Below are 14617 nucleotides of genomic sequence, written 5' to 3'. Positions count from 1 at the left end.
AACAATCCGGATGGTTCTTTTCCTCTTTGGTCCGGAGGACACGACGTCCACAGTTTCCAAAAACAATTTGAAATGTGGACTCGTCAGACCACAGAACACTTTTCCACTTTGTATCAGTCCATCTTAGATGAGCTCAGGCCCAGCGAAGCCGACGGCGTTTCTGGGTGTTGTTGATAAACGGTTTTCGCCTTGTATAGGAGAGTTTTAACTTGCACTTACAGATGTAGTGACCAACTGTAGTTACTGACAATGGGTTTCTGAAGTGTTCCTGAGCCCATGTGGTGATATCCTTTACACACTGATGTCGCTTGTTGATGCAGTACAGCCTGAGGGATTGAAGGTCACGGGCTTAGCTGCTTACGTGCAGTGATTTCTCCAGATTCTCTGAACCTTTTGATGATATTACGGACCGTAGATGGTGAAATCCCTAAATTCCTTGCAATAGCTGGTTGAGAAAGGTTTTTCTTAAACTGTTCAACAATTTGCTCACGCTTTTGTTGACAAAGTGGTGACCCTCGCCCCATCCTTGTTTGTGAATGACTGAGCATTTCATGGAATCTACTTTTATACCCAATCATGGCACCCACCTGTTCCCAATTTGCCTGCACACCTGTGGGATGTTCCAAATAAGTGTTTGATGAGCATTCCTCAACTTTATCAGTATTTATTGCCACCTTTACCAACTTCTTTGTCACGTGTTGCTGGCATCAAATTCTAAAGTTAATGATTATTTGCAAAAACAAAAAATGTTTATTAGTTTGAACATCAAATATGTTGTCTTTGTAGCATATTCAACTGAATATGGGTTGAAAATGATTCTGTTTATATTTACATCTAACACAATTTCCCAACTCATATGGAAACGGGGTTTGTAAATACTGGTGCGCTCTTTAGCCCGGAAAGTACGGAATATATCATATACTGTATTTTTCGGATTATAAATCTGAGTTTTTTTTATAGTGCGACTTATACTCAGGAGCGACTTATGTGTGAAATTATTAACACATTACCGTAAAATATCAAATAATATTATTTAGCTCATTTACGTAAGACACTAGGCGTATATCAGCATTCGTCACACACACACACGTCAACAAATAAAAATTTGGCGTGGGCGGGTCACGGCAGAAGTGCATTGTGGAAAAAAAAGATGCTACCTGCTACTACTTTCCGTATCTATGAAAATTGATAATTTCAACATTGGCGGTAAGGAAGGGCTGAACAAAAATGGCACCGAAAAGGAAATCACATACTGCAGGTTACAAGCTGGAAGTCGTGAAATATGCGGCAATCGAGCAGCAGAAAGAAAGTTTGGAGTAAGCGAGAAACTTGTAAGGGGACTGGCGAAAAATGTCCTCAAAAAATGCGACTTATACTCCAGTGCGACTTATATATGTTTTTTTCCTTCTTTATTGTGCATTTTCGGCCGGTGCGGCTTATACCCCGGAGCGACTTATAATCCGAAAAATACGGTAATGTAGCAAGTGATGACTCCTGTGGAAGACCGGGACTCTGATTTAAAAACATCATGGTACCTAACCTGCTGATCAACTTTACTTCTCTTTTTTGGTCTAAAACTGAGTTTAGCAGAATTGACAAACTGTGTGTGTGTGTGTGTGTGTGTGTGTGTGTGTGTGTGTGTGTGTGTGTGTGTGTGTGTGTGTGTGTGCGTGCGTGGGCATGGGCAGGTGTGAACACACAGGCTGGTGGGCCTTTCACGCCTCAGGTAAAGCAATTACCATATTGCCTCAAGCATGCAAACAGCTAACGTGGCGCCAGCTGTATCGCTCGCTGAACACGTGAGTCCACCGTTCCATCGGCGACGGTCCCCTACCTGGTTCCCGATGCTCAGCATGCGGTTGAACTCCTCGGTCATGGGGTAGTGCTCCATGGCCATGAAGAGGGTGTTGAGGACGATGCACACGGTGATGGCCAGGTCCAGGAAGGGGTCCATCACCATGATCTTCACCAGCCGCTTCAGCTCCAGCCAGAAGGGGGAGCACTCCCAAACCAGGTAACGGTGGGCGAAGACGTACCAGCACGGGTGGCATTTCTGGTGGGCCTCCTCCAGCTCTGATCGACCCGCCCCCAAAAAAAGGTGTAAGAACGTCAGCCCTAAACACACTCCTTCAAAAAAAGGCAAGTTCTATGGCGGTCCTCACCCTCCATGGCGTCCGTGAGGTGGCTGGCGGCGCTCGGCGCCCTCCCTCGCTGCGTGGATGAAGGCCGAGGAAGTAGCACGGTGCTGAGCTCCGTGGTGGAGGTGGGAACCTGCGAGGGGACGCACGGACATGGTCAGGCGTGGCACGTGGACCCCGGCGTGACACGTGCGCACGCCACGAAACAACATACACGCACACCGCCAGGCTGCACACATGAGCTGCCGTCCTTTGTTACCGTGGTGATAACATTGTGCACGCCAAACACACGTTTGACCTGACGTAAATCTTTACTTTATGTGTGTGTGTCGCCAAGGAAACAGATAAGCAGGTGATGATTGGTTTTCAGTGATTCAGAGAAATCACAGCCGACTGTGTGTGTGTGTGTGTGTGTATGTTCTTGTATTTCAACCCTTCTTGAGACATCAACAAGGAAAAGTAGCTTACATATGAGGAGGTGTGAACAAGTTAGGACATAAATCATGGTCCCAATACGGGAAAACCATTGCATCTAATAGAGAATGTCTCATTTGCACCCCTGGTGGTGAAATCTATCAAAATGAGGGTTTTGATAGATTTTTCTATTTGATTGTGTGTCGTTTTTAAAAGTGCTCCCCCTCTGGTCAACATATGAAATAACAAGTGTTTGTAAGAAATGGAAATGCGCCCCCTTTGGCCAAAATTTATTAAAAAAATAAAATAAATATGTATATAGAGACATACTGTAATAACTTTAAGTAAATAGTTAAGATTAAAAACCAATTACAAACAAAAAGTTTTAAAAAAAGCAGTCTTTTTCTCACAAAGTGTCGACTTTTTTCTTATAAAATTAGGAATAATTTTCACGTATTCTTTTCTCGTAAAATGATTACTTTTTTAATGTAAAATTATTACTTTTTAATGCAAAATGGTGACATTTGTCATATAAAATTCAGACTTTTATCACAATATTGCCAGGTTTTTTGTTGTTCTTGTAAAATAGTGACATTTTTTGAATATGACTTTTGTCATCATTTTGCCTAGTAAAAATTCAGATTATTATTTTAATATTGGCAAAATGTTAAAGTCTTCTTATAAATGTTCTACTTTTGCCGTGTAAAATTACGACTCTTTTCATAAAATTGCCAACCTTTTAAGCTTTTCTTGTGAAATTGCGACTGTTATTGAGTGGAATTCCAACTTTTATCATAACATTGCACACATTTTCAGTTTTTCTTGTAAAATGTTTTACTTGCGTTGAGTAAAATGACCACTTTTATTATAATACTGCCAAAATTCAAAGTTTTTCTTGTGAAATGATGACCTTTTTCTTGTGAAATTCCAACGCATTTTTCACAACAAGCTTTTTTATATTTGCATAGTATGTGTATATTATTAATGTTGTAAATACAAATCTTTATATATCTAGAAAGGTATTTTTCGGTGGTCTCAAGAAGGTAACAAATACAAGAATGTGTTTGTGTGTGTGTTTTCTTGTATTACTACCCTTCTTGAGACATCAACGAGGAAAAGTAGCTTCCATATGAGGCGGTGTGAACAAGTTAGGACATAAATCATGGTCCCAATATGGAAAACCATTGCATCTAATAGAGAATGTCTAATTTCTATCAAAATGAGGGTGGTCCCAAAAAGGAGGGATTTTTCAATTTGACTGTGTGTCGGTTTTAAAAGTGCTCCCCCTCTGGTCAACATATGAAATAACAAGTGTGTGTAAGAAATGGAGTAAAATTACGACTCTTTTCATAAAATTGCCAACATTTTAAGCTTTTCTTGTGAAATTGCGACTGTTATTGAGTAAAAATCCAACTTTTATCATAACATTGCACAAATTTTCAGTTTTTCTTGTAAAATGTTTTTGCTTGCGTTGAGTAAAATGACCACTTTTATTATAATACTGCCAAAATTCAAAGTTTTTCTTGTGAAATGATGACCTTTTTCTTGTGAAATTCCAACGCATTTTTCACAACAAGCTTTTTTATATTTGCATGGTATGTATATATTATTAATGTTGTAAATACAAATCTTTATACATCTAGAAAGGTATTTTTCTGAGGTCTCAAGAAGTTAACAAATACAAGAATGTATGTGTGTGTGTGTGTTCTTGTATTTCTACCCTTCTTGAGACACCAACGAGGAAAAGTATCTTCCATATGAGGAGGTGTGAACAAGTTAGGACATAAATCATGGTCCCAATACGGAAAACCCTTGCATCTAATAGAGAATGTCTTATTTGTGGTGAAATCTATCAAAATGAGGGTGGCCCCAAAAAGGAGGGATTTTTCCAAATTGACTGTGTGTCGGTTTTAAAACTGCTCCCCCTCTGGTCAACATATGTAATAAGTGTGTGTAAGAAATGGGGCGCTTTGGCCAAAATTAATTTAAAAAATAAAATAAATATGTATATAGAGACATACTGTAATAACTTTAAGTAAATAATGAAGATTAAAAACCAATTACAAACAAAAAGTAAAAAAAAAAAAGCAGCCTTTTTCTCACAAAGTGTCGACTTTTTTCTTATAATATTAGGAATAATTTTCACGTATTCTTTTCTCGTAAAATGATTACTTTTTTTATGTAAAATTATTACTTTTTAATGCAAAATGGTGACATTTGTCATATAAAATTCAGACTTTTATCACAATATTGCCAGGTTTTTTGTTGTTCTTGTAAAATAGTGACATTTTTTGAGTACGACTTTTGTCATCATTTTGCCAAGTAAAAATTCCGATTACTATTATAGTATTGGCAAAAAGTTTAAAGTCTTCTTATAAAATTTTTATTTTTGTCGAGTAAAATTACGACTCTTTTCATAAAATTGCCAACATTTTAAGCTTTCTTGTGAAATTGCGACCGTTGATTAAAATTCCAACTTTTATCATAACATTGCAGAAATTTTCACAGTTTTTCTTGTAAATGTTTTTACCTGCGTTGAGTAAAATGACCACTTTTAATATAATACTGCCAAAATTCAAAGGTTTTCTTGTGAAATTGTGACCTTTTTCTTGTAAAATTCCAACGCATTTTTCACAACAAGCTTTCTTATATTTGCATAGTATGTATATATTATTAATGTTGTAAATACAAATCTTTATATATCTAGAAAGGGTGGTCCTGAAGAGGTATTTTTCGGATGTCTCAAGAAGGTAACAAATACAAGAATGTGTGTGTGTGTGTTTGTGTGTGTGTGTGTGTGTGTGTGTGCACGCTGACCACTTGATTAGGTACACAGAAAAAAGACCCGACAGATTCTGCTCCGCTGTTGTGTGACGGACGATGGTTTTGATTCCAATTTCAGTCAAGTTTGAGGCGAAGCGTCCAGGTGTGGTTGCGCAACACTTCCTTCTCGCGGCCTCTCCAGTGAGACGTGACGCGGCGGCCTGAAGGTCGCCTCCCACGGCAACGCCTCCGTCCTGTCTGTCTGCCAGGCCGCCGTCGGGGAGGCTGACAAGCCGCCAGTTGTGCTCTAATTTGCCTCCAGTTAGCGGCTGTGGGTCGCTATGGTAACATTTCCGTGGCAACCGTCCTTACCTCCTCCAGCTGAGCTCCGGGTGGCGCGATTAGTGGACGCCACAACTTCCTGGAGTTTTGTGGACATTTCAGGAATATACTGACAGCTCGTCCAATATCCGATTGAAAAAAGCTCTTTTTGCCTTTGACACCACAAACGACGCTGCGTGTATGTGTGTGTGTGTGTGCTGCTATCTGAGCTGCAACGTGTGTGTGTGTGTGTGTGTTTAGCTCATGATATCAGAGTGCAGCTATGCAAAGTGCTGATTCATAATTCACATGTCTGTGTGTTGGATGGTCGCGGTCTCCCCCCATTGTTTCCACTGTGACAAACAAACTGAACTCACACTCTCCTCCTTGACCTTCTCCATGGTGCAGGCAGGCAGCTGCCCCTGCAGTGGCGGTGGCGAGACCCCGTTGTGGTCTATGGCAACAAAAAGCTTCCCGTTGATGTTCAGGGTGGGATAAAATACCTGAGAGCAAACACACAAACACCTCGTTAATGCCCAATTAGGATGTTATGCGGCGGCCTGGAATCAAAGAAACAAGTACCGGTGAGCTCCTGCTGGCGGTGCTGTAGGTGCTGGGTCGCCGTTTTGGCCACGGGTGAGGCAGGATGCTACTGAACGTCACATCGCCCGGGACGCTGTACTCGTCGTCGGCCATCTCTGCCTCGGAGCCCCGGCTCCTCAGGCGGAAATTGAAAATGGACGACACCTGGCTGCTCCTCCGAGTTCTGGTGGAGAAGGATCGGGCCAGCAGAGGGTGGAGGGGCTGGGAGAGAGAGGGGGGCGAGCGAACAGATGTTACTTCCTGATGTCTCACAGCAACAGAGTGCGTAGAAAGAAGTGAACATGGCCTCCAGCTGTGTGATTTAGAGCTGCATCGCGGGGGGCCACTTCACACAAGCTCACCTTCCCGCCTTCCGTCATGTCCACCTGCAGCAGCTTCTCCTCAGATAGGTTCGCCTCCACGTCCGCCACTCCCACCAGGGCCTGACTCCGCCTCCGCTCCTCCATGATGTCCAGCGGGGGTCCAAAGGGTGACACTTCTGGCGACATGATGGAGTCCGAGTCGAGGGCTTTCAGCATGGCCGCCTGGTGGGAGTAGTTAACGTGTGTGATGCTTTATCAGTATCATGCTTCAAACCTGGGCACTACACTAACCCCGGCTCCCTCATTTTTTATTTAAAAAAAATGTAATAAATCAGCACAAATTGTTTTATTCTTTTTTTGTGTGGGTTAAATTAAGTGTTTTATATATTGTACTCCTGAGTTAATGTTGCTGATCAATTTGAATGTATTATCATTATTTATTGAGTTTGTCTAATTTTATGTTTCAGTTTTTCAGTAAGTAGGTCAAATAATGTTCGTTTAAATGAGGATTTTTTTTTTTTAATTCTGGAAAACTGATGCACTTTAAATCTTTTCTAAAAAAAAAAATAGAAAAAAATAAAAAAATATATACCGTATTTTTCGGACCATAAGTCGCAGTTTTTTTCATAGTTTATGAAAGTTGCATAATGTTTTTTTCCTTCTTTATTATGCATTTTCGGCCGGTGCGACTTATACTCCGAAAAATACGGTACCCGTATTTTTCGGAGTATAAGTTGCACCGGAGTATAAGTCGCACCGGCCGAAAATGCATAATAAAGAAGGAAAAAAACATATAAGTCGCAATTTTGGGGAAATTTATTTGATAAAACCCAACACCAAGAATAGACATTTGAAAGGCAATTTAAAATAAATAAAGAATAGTGAACAACAGGCTGAATAAGTGTACATTATATGAGGCATAAATAACCAACTGAGAACGTGCCTGGTATGTTAACGTAACATACAAACTATGAAAAAAACTGCGATTTATAGTCCGAAAAATACGGTACCTTCTTGCTGGCTACTCATAAATACTCTGGGACTACAGCTGGTTTGGAACTAAGAATATTTGGATTGTAATCATCCAAATATGATTAGCAGCAAAGAAGAGAGCCGTCAACATACGGTACCTGTATTTTTCGGAGTATAAGTCGCTCCGGAGTATAAGTCGCACGGGCCGAAAATGCATAATAAAGAAGGAAAAAAACATATATAAGTCGCATTTTTGGGGAAAATGTATTTGATAAAAGCCAACACCAAGAATAGACATTTGAAAGGCAATTTAAAATAAATAAAGAATAGTGAACAACAGGCTGAATAAGTGTTTTTTTCCTCCTTTATCATGCATTTTCGGCCGGTGCGACTTATACTCCGGAGCGACTTATACTCTGAAAAATACGGTACATTGTAGATTGTCACTGAAGGCATCAAAACTATGAATGAACACATGTGGAGTTATGTACTTAAAGGGGAACATTATCACAATTTCAGAAGGGTTATAACCATTAAAAATCAGTTCCCAGTGGCTTATTTTATTTTTCGAAGTTTTTTTCAAAATTTTACCCATCACGCAATATCCCTAAAAAAAGCTTCAAAGTGCCTGATTTTAACCATCGTTATATACACCCGTCCATTTTCCTGTGACGTCACACAGTGATGCCAACACAAACAAACATGGCGGATAGAACAGCAAGGTATAGCGACATTAGCTCGGATTCAGACTCGGATTTCAGCGGCTTAAGCGATTCAACAGATTACGCATGTATTGAAACGGATGGTTGTAGTGTGGAGGCAGGTAGCGAAAACGAAATTGAAGAAGAAACTGAAGCTATTGAGCCATATCGGTTTGAACCGTATGCAAGCGAAACCGACGAAAACGACACGACAGCCAGCGACACGGGAGAAAGCGAGGACGAATTCGGCGATCGCCTTCTAACCAACGATTGGTATGTGTTTGTTTGGCATTAAAGGAAACTAACAACTATGAACTAGGTTTACAGCATATGAAATACATTTGGCAACAACATGCACTTTGAGAGTGCAGACAGCCCATTTCAGGCGCGCTAAGAACAAATATTTTTCCACGATTTCAGCACTCAGGTTAACCATACCTAAATAGACACAAAATACTGCATTACACAAGACTACTCTAATGTACTCGAATGATTGAAAAAAATAAATGTTTTTAAGCTAAATTATTGGTAAACACATTTTATGTATAATAATTTACGTAAAACCGCAAGTAATGAATAAAGTTTTCATCAATTAATATATTCTGTAGACATACCCTCATCCGCTCTCTTTTCCTGAAAGCTGATCTGTCCAGTTTTGGAGTTGATGTCAGCATCTGCTTTGAGTGTCGCAGGATATCCACATATTCTTGCCATCTCTGTCGTAGCATAGCTTTCGTCGGTAAAGTGTGCGGAACAAACGACTGACCATTTCGTCGGCTTTCCCCACAGCCTCGTATTTTGAACAAATTTCGTCCAATTTCTTGCCACTTTCGCATCTTTGGGCCACTGGTGCAACTTGAATCCGTCCCTGTTCGTGTTGTTACACCCTCCGACAACACACCGACGAAAGTGAGAAAATGGCGGATTGCTTCCCGATGTGACGCGTCATCGCTCCGAGAGCGAATAATAGAAAGGCGTTTAATTGGCCAAAATTCACCCATTTAGAGTCCGGAAATCGGCTAAAAAAATATATGGTCTTTTTTCTGCAACATCAAGGTATATATTGACGCTTACATAGGTCTGGTGATAATGTTCCCCTTTAACAAAAAAAGGGGAAATAACTGAAAACATGTTTTATATTCTAGTTTCTTCAAAATAGCCACCCTTTGCTCTGATTACTGCTTTGCACACTCTTGGCATTCTCTCGATGAGCTTCAAGCACACCTGTGAAGTGCAACCTCTTGAAGCTCATCGAGAGAATGCCAAGAGTGTGCGAAACAGTAAGCAGAGCAAAGGGTGGTTATTTTGAAGAAACTAGAATACAAAATCTTCAGCTCTCGCTGGATCGGTTCGCAGCCGAGTGTGAAGCGACTGGGATGAGAATCAGCACCTCCAAGTCCGAGTCCATGGTTCTCGCCCGGAAAAGGGTGGAGTGCCATCTCTGGGTTGGGGAGGAGATCTTGCCCCAAGTGGAGGAGTTCAAGTACCTCGGAGTCTTGTTCACGAGTGGGGGAAGAGTGGATCGTGAGATCGACAGGCGGATCGGTGCGGCATCTTCAGTAATGCGGACGCTGTATCGATCCGTTGTGGTGAAGAAGGAGCTGAGCCGGAAGGCAAAGCTCTCAATTTACCGGTCGATCTACGATCCCATCCTCATCTATGGTCATGAGCTTTGGGTTATGACCGAAAGGACAAGATCACGGGTACAAGCGGCCGAAATGAGTTTCCTCCGCCGGGTGGCGGGGCTCTCCCTTAGAGATAGGGTGAGAAGCTCTGTCATCCGGGGGGAGCTCAAAGTAAAGCCGCTGCTCCTCCACATCGAGAGGAGCCAGATGAGGTGGTTCGGGCATCTGGTCAGGATGCCACCCGAACGCCTCCCTAGGGAGGTGTTTAGGGCACGTCCAACCGGTAGGAGGCCACGGGGAAGACCCAGGACACGTTGGGAAGACTATGTCTCCCGGCTGGCCTGGGAACGCCTCGGGATCCCCCGGGAGGAGCTGGACGAAGTGGCTGGGGAGAGGAAAGTCTGGGCTTCCCTGCTTAGGCTGCTTCCCCCGCGACCCGACCTCGGATAAGCGGAAGAAGATGGATGGATGGATGGATAGAATACAAAACATGCTTTCAGTTATTTCACCTTTTTTGGTTAAGTTCATAACTCCACGTGTTCATTCATAGTTTTGATGCCTTCAGTGACAATCTACAATGTAAATAGTCATGAAAATGAAGAAAACGCATTTAATGAGAACGTGTGTCCAAACTTTTGGCCTGTACTGTATATTGTATGTTACAGGCAGCCAAAATTGCAATGTGCCTCTCATTGTTAACGACGTGGCATCACCTGCTGCTCTTTCTTCAGATGCTCCACGGCCAACTGGAATTCGCGCTCCTTCTGGCACGCCTCGGCGATGGTGGCCTGGTTCTGCTCCTCGTAGGCCATGGCGACCACGGCCAGGATAAGGTTGACGAGATAGAAGGAGCCCAGGAAGATGACCACCACAAAGAACACCATGTAGGCCTTACCGGCCGAGCGCAGCGTCTGCAAAAGCACGGGTTAGCGGCGGCGGGAGCGAGCTCGCGGCTGGAGATCTTAACGGTACCTGGTGGTAGAGGTTCTCCCAGTAGTCTTGTGTCATCAGGCGGAAGAGCGACAGAAAGGCCCAGCCAAAGGTGTCAAAACTGGTGTAGCCATAGTTCGGGTTCCGTCCCGCCTTCAGGCACTCAAAACCATCCGGACACTTTCTGCAGCACAAAAAAAGAATTGATGAGTGCTGAGAATAAACAAAGTAAACAACAGGATGTTATGCAACTGGGGGCCTGCATCCCTCACTCCATCTTCCCCTGGCACATGCAGCAGGTCCGCTTCATCGTTTGGCTCGTTAGCGCCGGGCCACCAGGACCCGCCCACACGTGTCACAGCCGAGAGGGAACACACAACACGGGGGACGGGAGGACGGCGTTCATCATAATTGATATTCCACATTCATATCCCATCACATCCATTTGCAGCCCACGCGGCCACAGCTGACCCACTGGAGCTCGGCCAGTGACACAAATGACCATCCATCAGAACCGGAAGCCATGCGGCGACATCAGACACGCCATGTGACCCGCCGCGTTTAGAGACTGACGGACGTATAAACCAGGAGCTCTGAACCTTTTTCACCTCGGGATCCCAACTTTTCCACTCAAATATTAACACTGAATTTGTAATAAAACTATTAATTTTTTTCCCGTAGTCAATAATTATATCTTACAGTTTACAACCTTGTCAAACGATACCAAACCATGTGTTAATCACAAAGATTATTATCAAGGCTTAGGTCAGGCTGATTACAAAAACTAATCAAATATACTGCAAAAGAAGGGACTCATAAAAACTGATGAAAAATGTTAGAATAATTGTTTCTCAATTATCACAAAAGCTTTGTATTACATTGAGTTCCTGGCAGGGAGACGGGAGCTGTCTTTGGGGCCTACCAGGAGGAAGGCTTGTAAAACTCCACTGTGACTTCACAGTGGACAGATGGCAGGATCTGCCCAATTTCCAGGCGAACTCTTTTTGAAGTATTTTACGATATACATATACATACATATACATTCATTGTACAAACACATATACACATTCTGTACATATACAAGTACATATGCATACTTACACTCATGCACATAATCACGTTTCATCAAACATATATTAACGTTGTTGCCCTAGGGTAAACTGGGTGTAACACATGGCACACTGACAAAGCTTAACCTATTGTTACTATAACAATCTACAAGGTTAATGTAGGTTGCTTCTCTTTCTCCCTCTCCATTTTTCTGCATTCTTTCGTATCTCAAGTTATCATTACGTATATGTATTGTTGCATTTAAACAACTGTATTGTTGATAATAAAGGTAAATTATTGGTATTGTTCATTATCAATAGCGCTATTTTTATTGGTATTTGTATTGATCCATTTGTAGTGTAATAATGCTCATTGTCATTTCTGTATTATTTTTCATTTTTCGCTAACTGCTTATTTGCTATTACTTTTACCATCATATTTGTACATGTCGTATTTGCTGATGTTGCTCTATTGTTGTTGTTGTTGTTGTTGTTTGCTGTTGTTGTTTTTGTCTCTCTGTCTAATCCCCCTCTTGTCCCCACAATTTCCCCCTCTGTCTTCTTTTTATTCCTCTTTCTATCCCCTCCTGCTCCGGCCCGGCTGCACTAAATGATAATATAAATACATGTAATAAAGTCAAATACAAATAAGGCAACAAGAGAAGTATCCTACACTTCTCTTTTGTAAAGTAAATCTGAACAGCCGACATGGGCATCTACATCAACTATATGATTTGCCTGAGAAGCTGGACAGGACACAAAAAAAAAAAAAAAAAAAAAAAAAAGTAGTATTGTACGAACTCTCTTTGAACTATTTTATGGAACTCTTTTTGAACTATTCTACGACCTCTTCTTTTGAACTGTTCGGTAACCAAAGGCAACGCTGTTTACAACCCACTTCCCTCTGGAAGCAGCTGTGGTCAGGTGGGGGGAGAAAGTCAAATAAAGAAGGTGGAGTGCAATCTTTGGGCAGAGCGTGGTGGAAGACTGTACAGAGAGTACAGTGGCCGCGTCTCTCCTCAAAGTTGAGTCCAAATTTAATTCTGTCTCTGTTTGATTCTTTGCTTCTTGTCTTGTTTAATAGATGTCATCAGTGTTTGAAACTGACAAAAACACATTTATATAGAATTATTCAGTGCTAAAATAAAAACATTCTAATTAATAATAATATGTGTTTTTTTTTAAATAAATTGTTAAAAAAAATAAAAGTGCAAATAAAAACACAGCTTTGCCACTTTAGTCATAATTTGTATTCTTAAGAAACTCCTATGACTTTAGCTCCAGACTTCTTCTATTTGTTTAATATTTTACCATGAATTGATTAACGTGGACCCCGACTTAAACAAGTTGAAAAACTTATTCGGGTGTTACCATTTGGTGGTCAATTATACGGAATATGTACTGTACTGTGCAATCTACTAATAAAAGTTTCAATCAATCAATTGTCATTACTGCCTCAAGTGGTGGAAAAGTGTATTACAACTGAGTACCTCTGCGGCCCATACGGACCACAGCTGTGAAAAAATATTTTTTTGGGGGCACTCTACGGGGAGCTCGCGGCCCAACAACGGCAGAGTCGCGTATAAAGGGAGTATGGCCACCTAGACAACAGGCGCCATGACTGCTACCAAGGACGTGTGCGGCTGTACCCGGGATGCATGCAATTGCTGTCGTTTTGATGTTAGTTTTTCTGACGAAACAAACAAATATAGTCGATATATAGTTCTAAACATAATCCAACTCATTAATTTACAATAAAACATGCTTTTATTTTGTGAAAGTACAGTACAGGCCAAAAGTTTGGGCACACCTTCTCATTCAATGCGTTTTCTTTATTTTCATGACTACCGTATTTTTCGGAGTATAAGTCGCACCTGCCGAAAATGCATAATAAAAAAAGAAAAAAACATATATAAGTCGCAGTGGAGCCCGGCCAAACTATGAAAAAAAACTGCGACTTATAGTCCGAAAAATACGGTATTTACATTGTAGATTGTCACTGAAGGCATTAAAACTATGAATGAACACATGTGGAGTTATGTACTTAACAAAAAAAGGTGAAATAACTGAAAACATGTTTTATATTCTAGTTTCTTCAAAATAGCCCCCTTTTGCTCTGATTACTTTTTCGCACACTCTTGGCATTCTCTCGATGAGCTTCAAGAGGTAGTCTCCTGAAATGATCATCACTTCACAGGTGTGCTTGAAACTCATCGAGAGAATGCCAAGAGTGTGCAAAACAGAAATCAGAGCAAAGGGTGGCTATTTTGAAGAAACTAGATTATAAAACATGATTTCAGTTATTTCACCCTGTTCATTCATAGTTCTGATGCCTTTAGTGACACTCTACAATGTAAATAGTCATGAAAATAAAGAAAACACATAGAATGAGGAGAAGGTGTGTCCAAACTTTTGGCCTGTACTGTATAATTTTGTGTCTGTATTTGATGGACTCTGCTGCTACATTCCTGCAGTGTTTCGTGACCAGCAGGCAGTCTGACACGCACCCGACGGCACAATAAACGTAAAAAATACACAAAACGACCAAAAAAATACTTTGTTATTTATGCCAAAATCTTTGGACCAACAATCACGAAGAAACTATGACTTTTGTGTGAAGTACTTCAACTGTGGTGTCTGCCTGCAATGTATTTGTAATCACTGTATGCCTCACTCATGTATTATTCTAACTCATCTTTATTTTTTGCAACATGCTAAGCAGAGGTGGGTAGTGACGCGCTACATTTACTCCGTTACATCTACTTGAGTAACTTTTGGGATACATTGTACTTCTAAGAG

At 41.3% G+C, this 14617-nt stretch overlaps 1 protein-coding gene across 1 annotated transcript in view; it reads right to left on the bottom strand.

Moving 5' to 3' along the window:
* LOC133609430 (sodium channel protein type 5 subunit alpha-like) overlaps nucleotides 1–14617 on the bottom strand; it is a 256288-nt gene that overhangs the window by 69146 nt on the left and 172525 nt on the right. The window contains exons 10-16 of the mRNA XM_061965007.1: nucleotides 10812–10953; nucleotides 10553–10750; nucleotides 6581–6763; nucleotides 6219–6440; nucleotides 6014–6139; nucleotides 2163–2271; nucleotides 1835–2073 (exon numbers count right to left, since the gene is read on the bottom strand). Coding sequence (XP_061820991.1) covers nucleotides 1835–2073; nucleotides 2163–2271; nucleotides 6014–6139; nucleotides 6219–6440; nucleotides 6581–6763; nucleotides 10553–10750; nucleotides 10812–10953 — 1219 coding nt within the window. The remainder of the gene's footprint in view (nucleotides 1–1834; nucleotides 2074–2162; nucleotides 2272–6013; nucleotides 6140–6218; nucleotides 6441–6580; nucleotides 6764–10552; nucleotides 10751–10811; nucleotides 10954–14617) is intronic.

This window comes from Nerophis lumbriciformis, linkage group LG07, assembly GCF_033978685.3.
Source record: "Nerophis lumbriciformis linkage group LG07, RoL_Nlum_v2.1, whole genome shotgun sequence".
Lineage (NCBI taxonomy): Eukaryota > Metazoa > Chordata > Actinopteri > Syngnathiformes > Syngnathidae > Nerophis > Nerophis lumbriciformis.
Note: the sequence above shows the minus strand (reverse complement) of the source record. Positions and strands in the feature narration are given on the sequence as shown.